This window comes from Trichomycterus rosablanca, chromosome 15, assembly GCF_030014385.1.
Source record: "Trichomycterus rosablanca isolate fTriRos1 chromosome 15, fTriRos1.hap1, whole genome shotgun sequence".
Taxonomy (NCBI): Eukaryota; Metazoa; Chordata; class Actinopteri; order Siluriformes; family Trichomycteridae; genus Trichomycterus; species Trichomycterus rosablanca.
In genome coordinates this window covers 24394276-24410149 of record NC_086002.1, presented here as the reverse complement: position 1 = coordinate 24410149, position 15874 = coordinate 24394276, and the positions used below count along the sequence as shown (strand labels likewise).

At 37.9% G+C, this 15874-nt stretch overlaps 1 protein-coding gene and 4 non-coding genes across 5 annotated transcripts in view; 2 read left to right on the top strand and 3 right to left on the bottom strand.

Annotated features, from left to right (window-relative positions):
• The window catches only part of LOC134328804 (histone H2AX-like), a 92717-nt gene that overhangs the window by 32283 nt on the left and 44560 nt on the right, over positions 1-15874 (bottom strand). Inside the window, exon 2 of the mRNA XM_063010033.1 lies at positions 10882-10905. Within this exon, the coding sequence (XP_062866103.1) occupies positions 10882-10905 (24 nt within the window). The remainder of the gene's footprint in view (positions 1-10881; positions 10906-15874) is intronic.
• Positions 2963-3036, top strand: trnan-guu (transfer RNA asparagine (anticodon GUU)). Its single transcript has one exon. It is a non-coding gene; the product is annotated as a tRNA-Asn (tRNA).
• trnak-cuu (transfer RNA lysine (anticodon CUU)) lies at positions 8758-8830 on the top strand. The gene has a single exon. It is a non-coding gene; the product is annotated as a tRNA-Lys (tRNA).
• On the bottom strand, positions 9026-9099 carry trnan-guu (transfer RNA asparagine (anticodon GUU)). Its single transcript has one exon. It is a non-coding gene; the product is annotated as a tRNA-Asn (tRNA).
• On the bottom strand, positions 9993-10111 carry LOC134329735 (5S ribosomal RNA). Its single transcript, XR_010014956.1, has one exon. It is a non-coding gene; the product is annotated as a 5S ribosomal RNA (ribosomal RNA).

Sequence of the window (15874 nt, the reverse complement as noted above, 5' to 3'; positions counted from 1 at the left end):
AAAACTCACCCAACTAGTTACATTTACTTAGTTACTGTCCACCACTGCTAATGTATGCCTTAATGCAGGAGCAATATATTAATTATTTTAGTAATTAAGGTACAAGTGTCATCAGTTATTCATGAGATTCATACAGATCATCAGGATGACCATCACAAATATTCTCTCATGTCATGTTTGTGGTGCTTAAACTGAAAAGTGGTGCTTAAATATTTCTTATTTAATTTTATGATCTGCTGCGGATTAAATAACTAAAGATTTGTTATGAAATCACTGAAAATGTTTGCTAAGTAGTGGAAATGAATGTGGCTCTATGGGATGAAAATGTACAACGGTTCCCTACGGGAGTGTCGCCACTCTGTTCTCTCTACCGCTCTGGATTCACTTAAAACATCGTCCCGTTATTATTGTTAGGATTTAAGTTTTGATTAAGCTGACAGTGTAATGGTCAACTATTATCATTAAACAACATTAAGTGGCTCCATTTATATGCATTCTGACATAGCAAGCGTTGTTCAATTGTTTTATTTAGACACAATGCGGTGCAGCTTGTACTGATGGCTTTTAGTCTTTACGTATCATTTGCAGATATTAAACTATCTGTTTTCTTGTGCCTCATGTGTAACAAATTGTCATTGGACTATATGTCCATGTTTAGTGATGATGCTGATAATGTCATAATAAGAGAAGAAGAAGAGCAAGAATAAAATAATCACAGGATTGCTGGCCTAAAACAAGAACAAATACAACAGCAGAGAAAAAAAACCCCACTACTACTAATATAAAGTACTACTATATGTATGTAATATATATATATATATATGTTTCAGGCTTCTTGTTGAGAAGTACCAAGACAACCGTATCTTGCCTACAGTCAAGATACGGTTGTCTTGGTACTTCTCACCAGGGCGCCGCCACACATGCTGGACACCATCTGAGCCAAACAAGTTCATATTGGTCTTGTCAGACCACAGGGCATTCCAGTAATCCATGTTCTTGGACTGTTTTCTGGCTTTCTTGTGCGTCAGCTTCCTTCTGGGATGACGACCATGCAGACCGAGTTGATGCAGTGTGCGGCGTATGGTCTGAGCACTGACAGGCTGACCTCCCACGTCTTCAACCTCTGCAGCAATGCTGGCAGCACTCATGTGTCTATTTTTTAAAGCCAACCTCTGGATATGACGCCGAACACGTGGACTCAACTTCTTTGGTCGACCCTGGCGAAGCCTGTTCCGAGTGGAACATGTCCTGGAAAACCGCTGTATGACCTTGGCCACCATGCTGTACCTCAGTTTCAGGGTGTTAGCAATCTTCTTATAGCCCAGGCCATCTTTGTGGAGAGCAACAATTCTATTTCTCACATCCTCAGAGAGTTCTTTGCCATGAGGTGCCATGTTGAGAAAATTGTACCCAAAACACCAAATTTAACAGCCCTGCTCCCCATTTACACCTGGGACCTTGACACATGACACCAGGGAGGGACAACGACACATTTGGGCACAATTTGGACATGTTTACTGTGGGGTGTACTCACTTATGTTGCCAGCTATTTAGACATTAATGGCTGTGTGTTGAGTTATTTTCAGAAGACAGTAAATCTACACGGCTATACAAGTTGTACACTGACTACTCTAAGTTATATCCAAGTTTTATTTCTATAGTGTTGTCCCATGAAAAGATATAATGAAATATTTGCAGAAATGTGAGGGGTGTACTCACTTTTGTGATACACTGTATATATATAAATTATGAATAACCATACAACAATAAAAAAAAATCTTTATCTCTATATCTGTTTTTTCTCTTTCTATTTTATTCAAAGAGCTTAATTAGTGTGACTGTTGTAGTACTTACAGTATTGCTAAAGCATTGAAAAGACAGAATATGAATGTATATTAAATTTTGGATGTTTATTAGCCGAGAATGAGCCGAAAGAAAGTCGAATGTCCAATATAAAACTAACTTTACCACTGTCCTAACACCTACTTATTTAACGAATGCTTACACAGATGAAAGTAGGCTACATACTACAAAAACTATTTTATAATAATTTTAAGATTAAATGTATTTATTTAAAGAAAGATTAAAATGAAACCTCTGATCAAGCGCCAACTTCAGCTAACGCGTTATGGAGCGTCATAAAACAGAAAAACGTAGAAAACATTTCATCTGCACTTATTACAGAGAAATAAATCCATTAACGTCTTTTAATATATTGAGGAATCATGTCAAACTATTTTTTATAAACACATATTAATGTTCCTCACAACCTACAAACCTTGTTTTATAGTTACTGCTTTTATTTTTGTATTATTTATATTATTTATAGTTAAGATCAATTAATCCATAACAAGTGCATATAAGGGATAAATCAATTAAACTCAGATGTAATTTAATATAATAAAGTCAAACTATTTTTAATATAGGGGTCGGGCCTGGTTAGTACTTGGATGGGAGACCGCCTGGGAATACCAGGTGCTGGAAGCTTTTATCTACACACACACACACCGTCACTCCAAACCTCCTGTTACACACTGACCCAGCGACTTTTTCTTCATCAAAGCTACACAATGACACAAAGATCAGCTCAAACTTTCATTCTTACTACAGTAAAACACATTCAACTGACTTTTAAAGTGAAGTTCAAAATGTTGTACATCGTCTCCATCTAGTGCTGCTAGAAATAAATCACAGCTTGTTGCTTGGGTACAGATTTTATAATATATAAAAATTAAAGAGTGTTTATGGCTCTTCTGTCCCAAGTGTTTTTGTAACGTGTTGAAGACCTGCAATGGCGACTGTTTTTGGTATACAGGAAAGAAAAGGCCGAAAGTAGGTGAAAAAGTGCTATATGGCAACCCAGCACTGTATAAATAAAATGTTATACTGTTTATAAGCATGAAGTAAACATTAGCAAGTCATGTGACTCATGTGTACCGTCATGTGTAAGAGCTATGCGCGTGTCTCTGTGGCGCAATCGGTTAGCGCGTTCGGCTGTTAACCGAAAGGTTGGTGGTTCGAGTCCACCCAGGGACGAGTGTCTTTTATTGCACAACCTGCCTGTTGATCAAACGGATATGAGACACAACAACAATGTGTAGTCCCACAGAATAGTGCAAATAAGTAACTGAAAACATCCAGTAAACAACAGTCCTACAAGCACAAATATCCACCTGATATGTCACCAGAGACCGGCTGTTCTGGTTTCTGTAGATGTTAAATGAAGATACTCGCCCAACGTGGGGCTCGAACCCACGACCCTGAGATTAAGAACATCATGACCAGATTAAGAACTAATTCACAGTTTACAAACAAACACAATTCAGAATAAGTAACAGAAACAGACACAGACTTACTGTCGCCTTTAAACTACTACACAATTACTGAACCCGCTCCATTATGCTTTACACCTCAGTGTATATTATCTGGAAACAGATGCTCTTCATATAGAAATATACTTTACATTTGCTTGTAAATTAAAACATCAATTCAGGTTGTTTTTAGTAAAAATATTAACAGTAGCTCAACATGATTTAATGAGTGAAAACTTGATGTTTGGAGCCCCTCTGGTGTGCAGGCTGGTACTGTGTATCAGCACTACTTACTGTGTGCAGGACCTGAGTCGTATCTGCTCCACTCACTGGTTGGTGACATTAAACTCAGTCAAGAACTTTAAGAAATATATAGTTTAGATGGTTCACACATATAAGAACCCACAAAACCTCTTAGATGTGTATTAAGAAAGTCTGTTTCAGCTGTTGAATTGGGTCAGTGTAGAATTATGTACAAGGATCTAAAGAGAGAATAGATGTACTGGCCGGTTAGCTCAGTTGATTAGAGCGTGGTGCTAATAACTCCAAGGTCGTGGGTTCGATCCCCGTACGGGCCACACCCACTTTTGGACTTAAACTAATAAACAAGTGATCCTTCTCTAACTAGCAGGTCCTATTAACCTGGACTTCAAACATTGTCTCTGACACTGTGAGATATTTTTACTGCCCCTCTCATTCAGGTCAGAAACATGCCATTGTTACAATTTACCAAACTTAATGACTCTTCTGTAAATGGTTTAATGTGCACACTGCTGCTACTGGCTTGTTTTTCTTTTCTACAATGTAAGTTCAGACCTTCAGGTTCATGTTATTTGAGATCTCTACATAGATTTCTTCCTCATGAACAGAAAGACGCAGTTCAGTTTGAGAAGCGCACAGCGGGAGAGCGAGTGAGTCTGCGCGTTCAAATGAATCAAACGAGTCGATTCCTTAATCCGGTTCTTTAAGTCAAACGACAGGAACAAATTCGAAAGAGTCGATTCACTAATTTGATTGTACTCAGCAATGAGCACAATTCTTTTTGATGAAGTCAACGTTTTATATGTTATACACAATACTTAAAATAGTCGGATCACTATCGTTAGCTGTCATTTAAAAATACAGAGAGAAACCATCTCATCTAACAAAATAGAATAAAATAATGTATAACAGTTTAATGATGCACCATACATACAGTGAAGCAAAAATAACATTCAAAGCTCAACAACATAAAAATACATCAAATCACCTAAATATTACCTAAATAACACATACAGCAAAAACATGTGAACGTGGAAGCATGTGTGTGTGTGTGCATGCTTATGAATACAGTTGAGTACAGTTCTATTATGAATATTAATAGAATAGATACGTATAGATACATGAAGTGATATAAACACACATTAACTCATCGGCAATGGAGAGATACAGATGTGCTAGTGGAGATTTATTATTGCTGAGCTGCTGTTCAACTCCAGTCCAGTTGGTGACGCTGGTGCGTCCTAAGTTATTCTGCCATCCGCCATTAATCATCATAAGAACAAGAAGCTGCTGTGTTTGTACTGTAGATCCTCATCTGTAAGTAAAATATGTATTTAATTATAACCCTTATATTTCATTATAACTACATTCTAATTCCTGATGAAACTAGAGTTCATAATAAAACATCACTGTGAGGATTTGAGATTTAACTCCACTTTCATTTAAACACACAAACTATTAGCTGCTCCGCTACCTGTTAGCATCACACATGATTCAGTACTGATGAACCGATTCATTTGAACCGATCCATCTAAATGAATGAATTGAGAGGAACTGATTGAGTTTCTTCATGATTAAATCTCACATTTTTATATAAACACGTGATATTTTTAAACTTTGTTTATAGTTGAACTTTGTTTATACTGGAACTGTGTTTACAGGTGAACTTTGTTTACAGGTGAACTTTGTTTACTGTTGAACTTTGTTTACAGTTGAACCTTGTTTACAGTTGAACTTTGTTTACAGTTGAACTTTGTTTACAGTTGAACTTTGTTTACAGGTGAACTTTGTTTACAGGTGAACTTTGTTTACTGTTGAACTTTGTTTACAGTTGAACCTTGTTTACAGTTGAACTTTGTTTACAGGTGAACTTTGTTTACAGTTGAACTTTGTTTACAGTGGAACTTTGTTTACAGGTGAACTTTGTTTACAGGTGAACTTTGTTTACAGGTGAACTTTGTTTACTGTTGAACTTTGTTTACAGTTGAACCTTGTTTACAGTTGAACTTTGTTTACAGGTGAACTTTGTTTACAGTTGAACTTTGTTTACAGGTGGTTTTGTAGACTTTTGTAGTCACAGTCAGCTGAAAAGTGTAAGCGAGCGTCTTTAATTGTGTACTTAATTATCACTGCACCATCTACACTAAATGTTTTACTACGCGTCTAAACCATGTATTACGGTACCTGGGGGGTATTCCAGAAAGCAGGTTAAGTGATTAAACCGGGTAAGTTAACTCAGAATTAAGGAAAACTCGGGGTTTTCCGTTCCAGAAACCGAGATTAAAGAGAGCCTGTGTCAGTTACTATAGCAACTTACGCTCTGAAGCTAACCTGCTCGCTGGCAGGTTAACTTAAACCTAACCCGGGTTTACACACACTTCTCTCATGTAAACCTGGTGTGTTTTTTACTCCAGGATCCAGTGGATCCCGACGCGCTAATTATTCGAAGAGATCTTAGTCAGGAACGAGTCACTAAACTTAGTTTAGTCATTTCCGGATGGATTTATTCGCAAACCTTTCCGTTTTTGTCACAGTCAGTCAATTCGGGGAGAGTGGGGACAGTTGCCACAAGGGGCAGCTGCAACATTATTAATCACAATAATCACAATATTAATAAAAAGGCTTGTTATAACATTAATTATAACATTATGGATGGAATGTTATATATATATATACAGTGTATATAACATTAAAACATTTTCATGATCTGCACATGCAACCATTTATCACCACTCCATTGAGAATGCCTGTTTATAGTTAACCGTGAACGCGCTTCTGCCGGGTTTAATCTACTCAGAATTGAGTAATCTAACCCTGAACCGCTTTACTGGAACAGAAAACTCCGGCTATGACACGGTGAGATAAGTCAACTCGGAGTTCAGGTTTAAGTTAGAAGTTTGTTAAACCCGCTTTCTGGAATACCCCCCAGGTACCGTAATACATGGTTTAGACACACAGTAAAACATTTAGTGTAGATGGCGCAGTGATAATTAAGTACACAATTAAAGACGCTCGCTTACACTTTTCAGCTGACTGTGACTACAAAAGTCTACAAAACCACCTGTAAACAAAGTTAAACTAAGTTCTACTATAAACAAAGTTCCAGTATAAACAAAGTTCACCTGTAAACAAAGTTCAACTGTAAACAAAGTTCAACTATAAACAAAGTTTAAAAATATCACGTGTTTATATAAAAATGTGAGATTTAATCATGAAGAAACTCGGTTCTAATCAATCGATTCATTTTGGTAAATCGGTTCAAATGAATCGGTTCATCAGTACTGAATCATGTGTGATGCTAACAGTTAGCGGAGCAGCTAATAGTTTGTGTGTTTAAATAAAAGTGGAGTTAAAGCTCCTCAAATCCTCACAGTGATGTTTTATTATGAACTCTAGTTTTATTATGAATTAGAATGTAGTTATAATGAAATATAAGGGTTATAATTAAATACATATTTTACTTACAGATGAGGATCTACAGTACAAACACAGCAGCTTCTTGTTCTTCTTATGATGGTTAATGCTTAGCAGCTTAAGCATTAATAAATCTCCACTAGCACATCTGTATCTCTCTATTGCCGAGGAGTTAATGTGTGTTTATATCACTTCTTGTATCTATACGTATCTATTCTATTAATATTCATAAGCATGCACACACACACACACACACATACACACACACACACATACACATGCTTTCACGTTCACATGTTTTTGCTGTATGTGTTATGTAGGTAATATTTAGGTGATTTGATGTATTTTTATGTTGTTGAGCTTTGAATGTTATTTTTGCTTCACTGTATGTATGGTGCATCATTAAACTGTTATACATTATTTTATTCTATTTTGTTAGATGAGATGGTTTGTTTTTGTATTTTTAAAGGACAGCTAACGATAGTGATCCGACTCTTTTAAGTAGTGTGTATAACATGAAATGTTGACTTTATCAAAAAGAATCGACTCCCTTAGCTTCCAACTGCTCATTGCTGAGTACAATCAAATTAGTGAGTCGACTCTTTCGAGTCTATTCCTGTCGTTTAACTTAAAGAACCGGATTAAGGAATCGACTCGTTTGATTCATTTGAACGCGCAGACTCACTCGCTCTCACGCTGTGCTTCTCAAACTGAACTGCGTCTTTCTGTACGTGAGGAAGAAATCTATGTAGAGATCTCAAATAACATGAACCTGAAGGTCTGAACTTACATTGTAGAAAAGAAAAACAAGCCAGTAGCAGCAGTGTGCACATTAAACCATTTACAGAAGGGTCATTAAGTTTGGTAAATTGAGATAATTGCATGTTTCTGACCTGAATGAGAGGGGCAGTAAAAAAAAATCTCACACTGTCAGAGACAATGTTTGAAGTCCAGGTTAATAGTACCTGCTAGTTAGAGAAGGATCACTTGTTTATTAGTTTAAGTCCAAAGGTGGGTGTGGCCCGTACGGGGATCGAACCTGCGACCTTGGCGTTATTAGCACCACGCTCTGAGCTAACCGGCCAGTACAGCTATTCTCTCTTTAGATCCTTGTACATAATTCTACACTGACCCAATTCAACAGCTGAAACAGACTTTCTTAATACACATCTAAGAGGTTTTGTTGGTTCTTATATGTGTGAATTATCTAAACTATATATTTCTTAAAGTTCTTGACTGAGTTTAATGTCACCAACCAGTGAGTGGAGCAGATACGACTCAGGTCCTGCACACAGTAAGTAGTGCTGATACACAGTACCAGCCTGCACACCAGAGAGGCTCCAAACATCAAGTTTTCACTCATTAAATCATGTAGTTTGTGAACTTTGTGGAATGAATGTAGGATTTATACATGTAGATTCTGGGTTTTAGGACGTTGAGCTACTGTTAATATTTTTTCAATTGAACTAAAAACAACCTGAATTGATATTTTAATTTACAAGCAAATGTAAAGTATATTTCTATATGAAGAGCATCTGTTTCCAGATAATATACACTGAGGTGTAAAGCATAATGGAGCGGGTTCAGTAATTGTGTAGTACAGTAGTTTAAAAGTGACAGTAAGTCTGTGTCTGTTTCTGTTGTTTATTCTGAATTGTGTTTGTTTGTAAACTGTAAATTAGTTCTTAATCTGGTCGTGATGTTAGTGGATTAAACCTACATCTCTCTGATGGTCTGACCGATGAGCTGTCTGTTCTGACATGCTGCTTAAGCCCGGCTAGCTCAGTCGGTAGAGCATGAGACTCTTAATCTCAGGGTCGTGGGTTCGAGCCCCACGTTGGGCGAGTATCTTCATTTAACATCTACAGAAACCAAAACAGCCGGTCTCCAGTGACTTATCAGGTGGATATTTGTGCTTGTAGGACTGTTGTTTACTGGATGTTTTCAGTTACTTATTTCCACTATTCTGTTGGACTACACATTGTTGTTGTGTCTCATATCCGTTTGATCAACAGGCAGGTTGTGCAATAAAAGACACTCGTCCCTGGGTGGACTCGAACCACCAACCTTTCGGTTAACAGCCGAACGCGCTAACCGATTGCGCCACAGAGACACGCGCATAGCTCTTACACATGACGGTGTCACATGACTTGCTAATGTTTACTTCATGCTAATAAACAGTATAACATTTTACTTACGTGTCCAGACCTGCTACACAAACTGTCATTTTTGTCCCTGTTAAAAACTTTAGCTTAATTAAAGCAAATAAAGACACATTTAAATTTTTCATCTATTATTACAGGTTTAAAGTTGCATAAAACAAATGTTTGTACAAATAATATAAAACCAAATTACAAAATAAACATTTCACTTATTTTAATGATCTCAGAAATTACTCAGTTTTAAAGGTCAAAGGCAGCAGCATTTAGATCAGAACAGATATTAACATTAAATATCACTAAAGAGGAAATCCTGAACACAGCAATGTAAACCTTTCATTTAAATAAAGTAAAGTTACATAGTTGACCCATGGTAAAAAGAACCTCACAGCTCAGCACAATGGTTAAACTGCACAACCCAACAAGGTAAAATAACCCATCATGTGTTCTGTCCAATATTTATACAGTGCTGGGTTGCCATATAGCACTTTTTCACCTGCATTCGGCCTTTTCTTTCCTGTATACCAAAAACAGTCGCCATTGCAGGTCTACAACACGTTACAAAAACACTTTGGACAAAAGAGCCATAAACACTCTTTAATTTTTATATATTATAAAATCTGTACCCAAGCAACAAGCTGTAATTTATTTCTAGCAGCACTAGATGGAGACGATGTCTGTACAACATGTTGAACTTCACTTTAAAAGTCAGTTGAATGTGTTTTACTGTAGTAAGAATGAAAGTTTGAGCTGATCTTTGTGTCATTGTGTAGCTTTGATGAAGAAAAAGCCGCTGGGTCAGTGTGTAACAGGAGGTTTGGAGTGAAGGTGGGTGTGTGTGGATAAAAGCTTCCAGCACCTGGTATTCCCAGGCGGTCTCCCATCCAAGTACTAACCAGGCCCGACCCTGTTTAGCTTCCGAGATCGGACGAGATCGGATGTTCTCAGGGTGGTGTGGCTGTAAGAGAGAGACGCTGTAAACAAGATCCTTCTTATAGACGTCCTTCGTTTAGCCTTTCTAAAAATAGGTAAGTGATTAAAACCTTAACATTGTTTAGGTTCATTATATGTCAGGTGTTGTTTATGTAAACACACATCTTAAAAGGACAGCTAATGAATTGTGTTTATTGATAAATAGTGGTCTTGTTAGGGTTTTACTCTTTATGTTAATATTAATTAAAAAAATAATAAATAATAATGAAATAATAATGTCAGAAGGAAAGATTCACATCTTTAAAAGCGCCACGTCTTGTTAAACTCTCATGAGTTTTGCTCAATAAAATGCCAATAAAACAGACGCAGAGTTTCTTACATTTACACTGATTCTTATTCCACTGATATTTCAGGTTTTATCTGGTCAACTGTTATGATTTAAGAATAAATAAAAGCTGATGCTTTTAACCTCATACTTTCCTAATACTTTTATTCTACACGGTCTACATTTCTTTTAGTCTTCTGCCATGTGCAGTGCAAGAATTCACTAAATTACACAGCAGTTCTGTTTTTATTTATTTATTTTTGCCATTTTCAAAATTGATTGTAAGCATTTATAAAGGTCATGCCACGTTCATTAGGTGAAATGAAGCCAGAAAAACAGGGTGATATTCTCACTTTCAGAGATCAAATTACTCAGGTTAGAAAGTCCTGAAACACAGAACATGCTCACCTGACTCTCTCTCAGCCATGCTACCATTAATCATTAAGGGGTGTGTGGCCCATACGGGGATCAAACCCACGACATTGGCGTCATTAGCATCACACTCTAACCAACTGAGCTAACCGACCAGTATATATACAGTGTATCACAAAAATGAGTACATCCCTCACATTTCTGCAAATATTTCATTATATCTTTTCATGGGACAACACTATAGACATGAAACTTGGATATAACTTAGAGTAGTCAGTGTACAGCTTGTATAGCAGTGTAGATTTACTGTCTTCTGAAAATAACTCAACACACAGCCATTAATGTCTAAATAGCTGGCAACATAAGTGAGTACACCCCACAGTGAACATGTCCAAATTGTGCCCAAAGTGTCAATATTTTGTGTGACCACCATTATTATCCAGCACTGCCTTAACCCTCCTGGGCATGGAATTCACCAGAGCTGCACTGGTTGCTACTGGAATCCTCTTCCACTCCTCCATGATGACATCACGGAGCTGGTGGATGTTAGACACCTTGAACTCCTGCACCTTCCACTTGAGGATGCGCCACAGGTGCTCAATTGGGTTTAGTCCATCACCTTTACCTTCAGCTTCCTCAGCAAGGCAGTTGTCATCTTGGAGGTTGTGTTTTGGGGTCGTTATCCTGTTGGAAAACTGCCATGAGGCCCAGTTTTCGAAGGGAGGGGATCATGCTCTGTTTCAGAATGTCACAGTACATGTTGGAATTCATGTTTCCCTCAATGAACTGCAGCTCCCCAGTGCCAGCAACACTCATGCAGCCCAAGACCATGATGCTACCACCACCATACTTGACTGTAGGCAAGATACAGTTGTCTTGGTACTTCTCACCAGGGCGCCGCCACACATGCTGGACACCATCTGAGCCAAACAAGTTTATCTTGGTCTCGTCAGACCACAGGGCATTCCAGTAATCCATGTTCTTGGACTGCTTGTCTTCAGCAAACTGTTTGCTGGCTTTCTTGTGCGTCAGCTTCCTTCTGGGATGACGACCATGCAGACTGAGTTGATGCAGTGTGCGGCGTATGGTCTGAGCACTGACAGGCTGACCTCCCACGTCTTCAACCTCTGCCGCAATGCTGGCAGCACTCATGTGTCTATTTTTTAAAGCCAACCTCTGGATATGACGCCGAACACGTGGACTCAACTTCCTTGGTCGACCCTGGCGAAGCCTGTTCCGAGTGGAACCTGTCCTGGAAAACCGCTGTATGACCTTGGCCACCATGCTGTAGCTCAGTTTCAGGGTGTTAGCAATCTTCTTATAGCCCAGGCCATCTTTGTGGAGAGCAACAATTCTATTTATCACATCCTCAGAGAGTTCTTTGCCATGAGGTGCCATGTTGAATATCCAGTGGCCAGTATGAGAGAATTGTACCCAAAACACCAAATTTAACAGCCCTGCTCCCCATTTACACCTGGGACCTTGACACATGACACCAGGGAGGGACAACGACACATTTGGGCACAATTTGGACATGTTCACTGTGGGGTGTACTCACTTATGTTGCCAGCTATTTAGACATTAATGGCTGTGTGTTGAGTTATTTTCAGAAGACAGTAAATCTACACTGCTATACAAGCTGTACACTGACTACTCTAAGTTATATCCAAGTTTCATGTCTATAGTGTTGTCCCATGAAAAGATATAATGAAATATTTGCAGAAATGTGAGGGGTGTACTCACTTTTGTGATACACTGTATATGTAATGTATGTGTGTGTGTTCAATTCCCAGGTGGAGCGGTCGGGGTTCTTTCTATGTGGAGTTTGCATGTTCTCCCTGTATCTGTGTGGATTTCCTCCGGATGCTTCGGTTTCCTCCCACAGTCCATAGATGTGCAAGTGAGGTAAATTGGAGATACTAAATTGTCCATGACTGTTTGATATTAAAACTTGAACTGATGAATCTTGTGTAATGAGTAAATAGCGTTTCTGTCGTGAATGTAACCAAAGTGTAAAACATGATGTTAAAATCCTAATAAAACATAAAACAAACTTAACATATCTGACTGAATATATTAGCAATTTACCCTCAATCTTTTGATAAAGTGTAAAAAAGTTTTGTTTGCCAATATATCAATAAGTTATCTTTTATTCATTATCAAATGTTATGTCAGACCATCATACATTTTCCTGTCAATTGATTAATTAGATGTTACAGTATTAACATGTCTTTCTCCAAAAAAACATATTTGTTGTAAATGCGAGGAGGAACTTTAATATTTTTTTATTCGTATGTTTATTATAGCAGGTTATCAAGACTTAAAGTCATTACAGAATTTATCAGTGTCAAGCTGGCAGCAATGGGGTAGCAAATCCATATAAAAAAAAAATCCATTTTAAGTTAAATGTAAAAAGATTTTATTTCAAGTCTTTTTAACACCATTCAAGTGGTCTATTCATCATGAAATGAATGCTAAACAACTGCCAGATTCACAAAACGTGAGAAACAGCAAAAACTGTTTTACACACTCAATGTAGAAGCACTTTGTAGTTCAACAATTACTGACTGTAGTCTATCTGGTTCTCTACATGCTTTGTTAGCCCCTTTCACTCTGTTCTTTAATGGTCAGGACTTCCACAAAGCAGGTATTACTTAGGTGGTGGATCATTCTCAGCACTGCAGTGACACTGACATGGTGGTGGTATGTTAGTGTGTGTTGTGCTGGTTTGAGTGGATCAGATACAGCAGTGCTGCTGGAGTTTTTAAACACCTCAGTCAGTGCTGGACTGAGAATCGTCCACCAACCAAAAATATCCAACCAACAGCGCCCCGTGGGCAGTGTCCTGTGACCACTGATGAAGGTCTAGAAGATGACCAACTAAAAAAAGCAGCAATAGATGAGCGATCGTCTCTGACTTTACATCTACAAGGTGGAACAACTAGGTAGGAGTGTCTAATAGAGTGGACAGTGAGTATAGGACATGGTATTTAAAAACTCCAGCAGCACTGCTGTGTCTGATCCACTCATACCAGCACAACACACACTAACACACCACCACTATGTCAGCGTCACTGCAGTGCTGAGAATCATCCACCACCTAAATAATACCTGCTCTGTGGGGGTCCTGGTCATCAAGAACAGAAAGGAGTCTAACACAGTATAGAAAGAAACAAATGAACTACAGTCTGTAATTGTAGAACTGATAAAATAATGTAGATAGAAAGTTTACATATAAAAGGTATGTTTACATAATGAAGAGGCTTTTGTTGGCTTTTTATGCTTTTGTTTAAAAACAGAAAGAGTATAAACTATAATATATATTTACAATATTTAAATGTGCACGTTCTTTAAAAAAATTGCAGACAAAAACGAATGTTTAGCTCCATCCATTGACAACTGGTCCAACCTCACGATACAGTAAACAGCTGATTTATGCTCCCAGAAATGGACATAGCGATCACTGTGTCGTACAACTTATGCTCTTTTACCCGCAGGATGCAGCGTTCAACATGAACCCTGAGAATGTTCCGATCCACCCCGATCTTGTTTTTGAAAAGGCAAAACCTTCTTACTAATTTTAGAACTCAAACTCTATATATTCGCCGCTATACGACACGTTGTGTTTAGAAATTTGCCGGTGGTTAGAACAAACCGGAAGCTAGACTGCCCGACTAACACTAAACGGAAACACGTCACAGAGCTTGCGTGCATAGAGCCTATTAAACTCTTCTGTTTGTGTCTCGTTTTGCCGATCGTGTTTGTGCTCCTTATTTCTCGATATTATCGATACCAACGTTGGTATTGGTATCGGATCGATACTAGTGTGATGGGATCAATACTTTAGTTTTTCTTTTTATTTTAGTTTTTAGATTTTATGGAAATAATAGTGTAAACTATAAGTATAGATGCACCTTATGCACTTTGCGCACCCTAGGCAAATGAATCAGAGCATGTAGTGAGGCTCTTATTCCGTGTTTTGGTGAATGAGAGCTCTTTTCTTTTGACTTTGTGCTTATAAATGTAAAAAGAATAGCATCATTTTTTTATTTTAAATCAACAAGGAAACATATATTCGGTCACTACACACAACACAACTATGAGTGGTGATACTCCATGATGGTAACGTTGTGAGAGAGTAAAGCACCAGAAACAAGAAATTGGAACGCTTTAAACAACTGAATTTATTTACAACCCTTCTGAGAGCAGCTACTTAGAAAAAAATGTATTACGAATATACACATAAAGGTCATGAAAATTCATTCAGATCTAGCAATTTAATGATGCATCTACCTTAATTATTAAAAAGTATCAGTATCGGATTGATATCGGCGATACTGGCCCTGTATTTACTTGGTATCGGATCGATACCAAATTTTGCAGTATTGCACAACACTAGCATCAAGTAATCACTCAGCTCAGCTTTGGTTTTGTCCTCTTGTGACTGGGGGGTGGATGGAGGGGGCACGTTCTGCTTCTAACAATATGGACTACAATTCCCATGCTCCCACGGGCTGTCACGTGACTATCACATGTCCCGGTCAGCCAATCTTGATCACGCTCATCAGCTCCGGAATTTTGATTCAGTTCGGCTGTGTTTGATTCAGTGAATCTTAATTAAACTCTTCTGTTTGTGCTCTTTTTTTTCTTAATCTAACCGTTACCGACACTTGTTGACTTCTTTTAACTGTTTTAGTCTATCTGGTTTTAGATTAAACCTGATTTTGTACACTGTTTTGCCCTTTTAATATTAAACTTTCCCTGATTTAAATTCCATGAGCGTCTGGTCACTTTCTGCCTCGTGACATGTTGGTATTTTAATTAAAATATAAAGTATGTAAACAATCGTGATTGTCTCATTTCTAACATCGTGTGAAAACGTTCATGCAAATGAACCAAATTAATCGTGAAAATCGCCCAGCCCTAGTTTGATTATCATCCAGTTCTTGATGCTTACATTTAGATTCTGCTTTTCAATATTATCATCAGATGTCTCACTGTAAATAGAACAGGTAGTGACCATACACTTACAGTCAGAAGGGTGTGAGTTTGATTCTCATCCAGTTCGTGATGCTCACATTCAGATTCTGCTCTTCAAC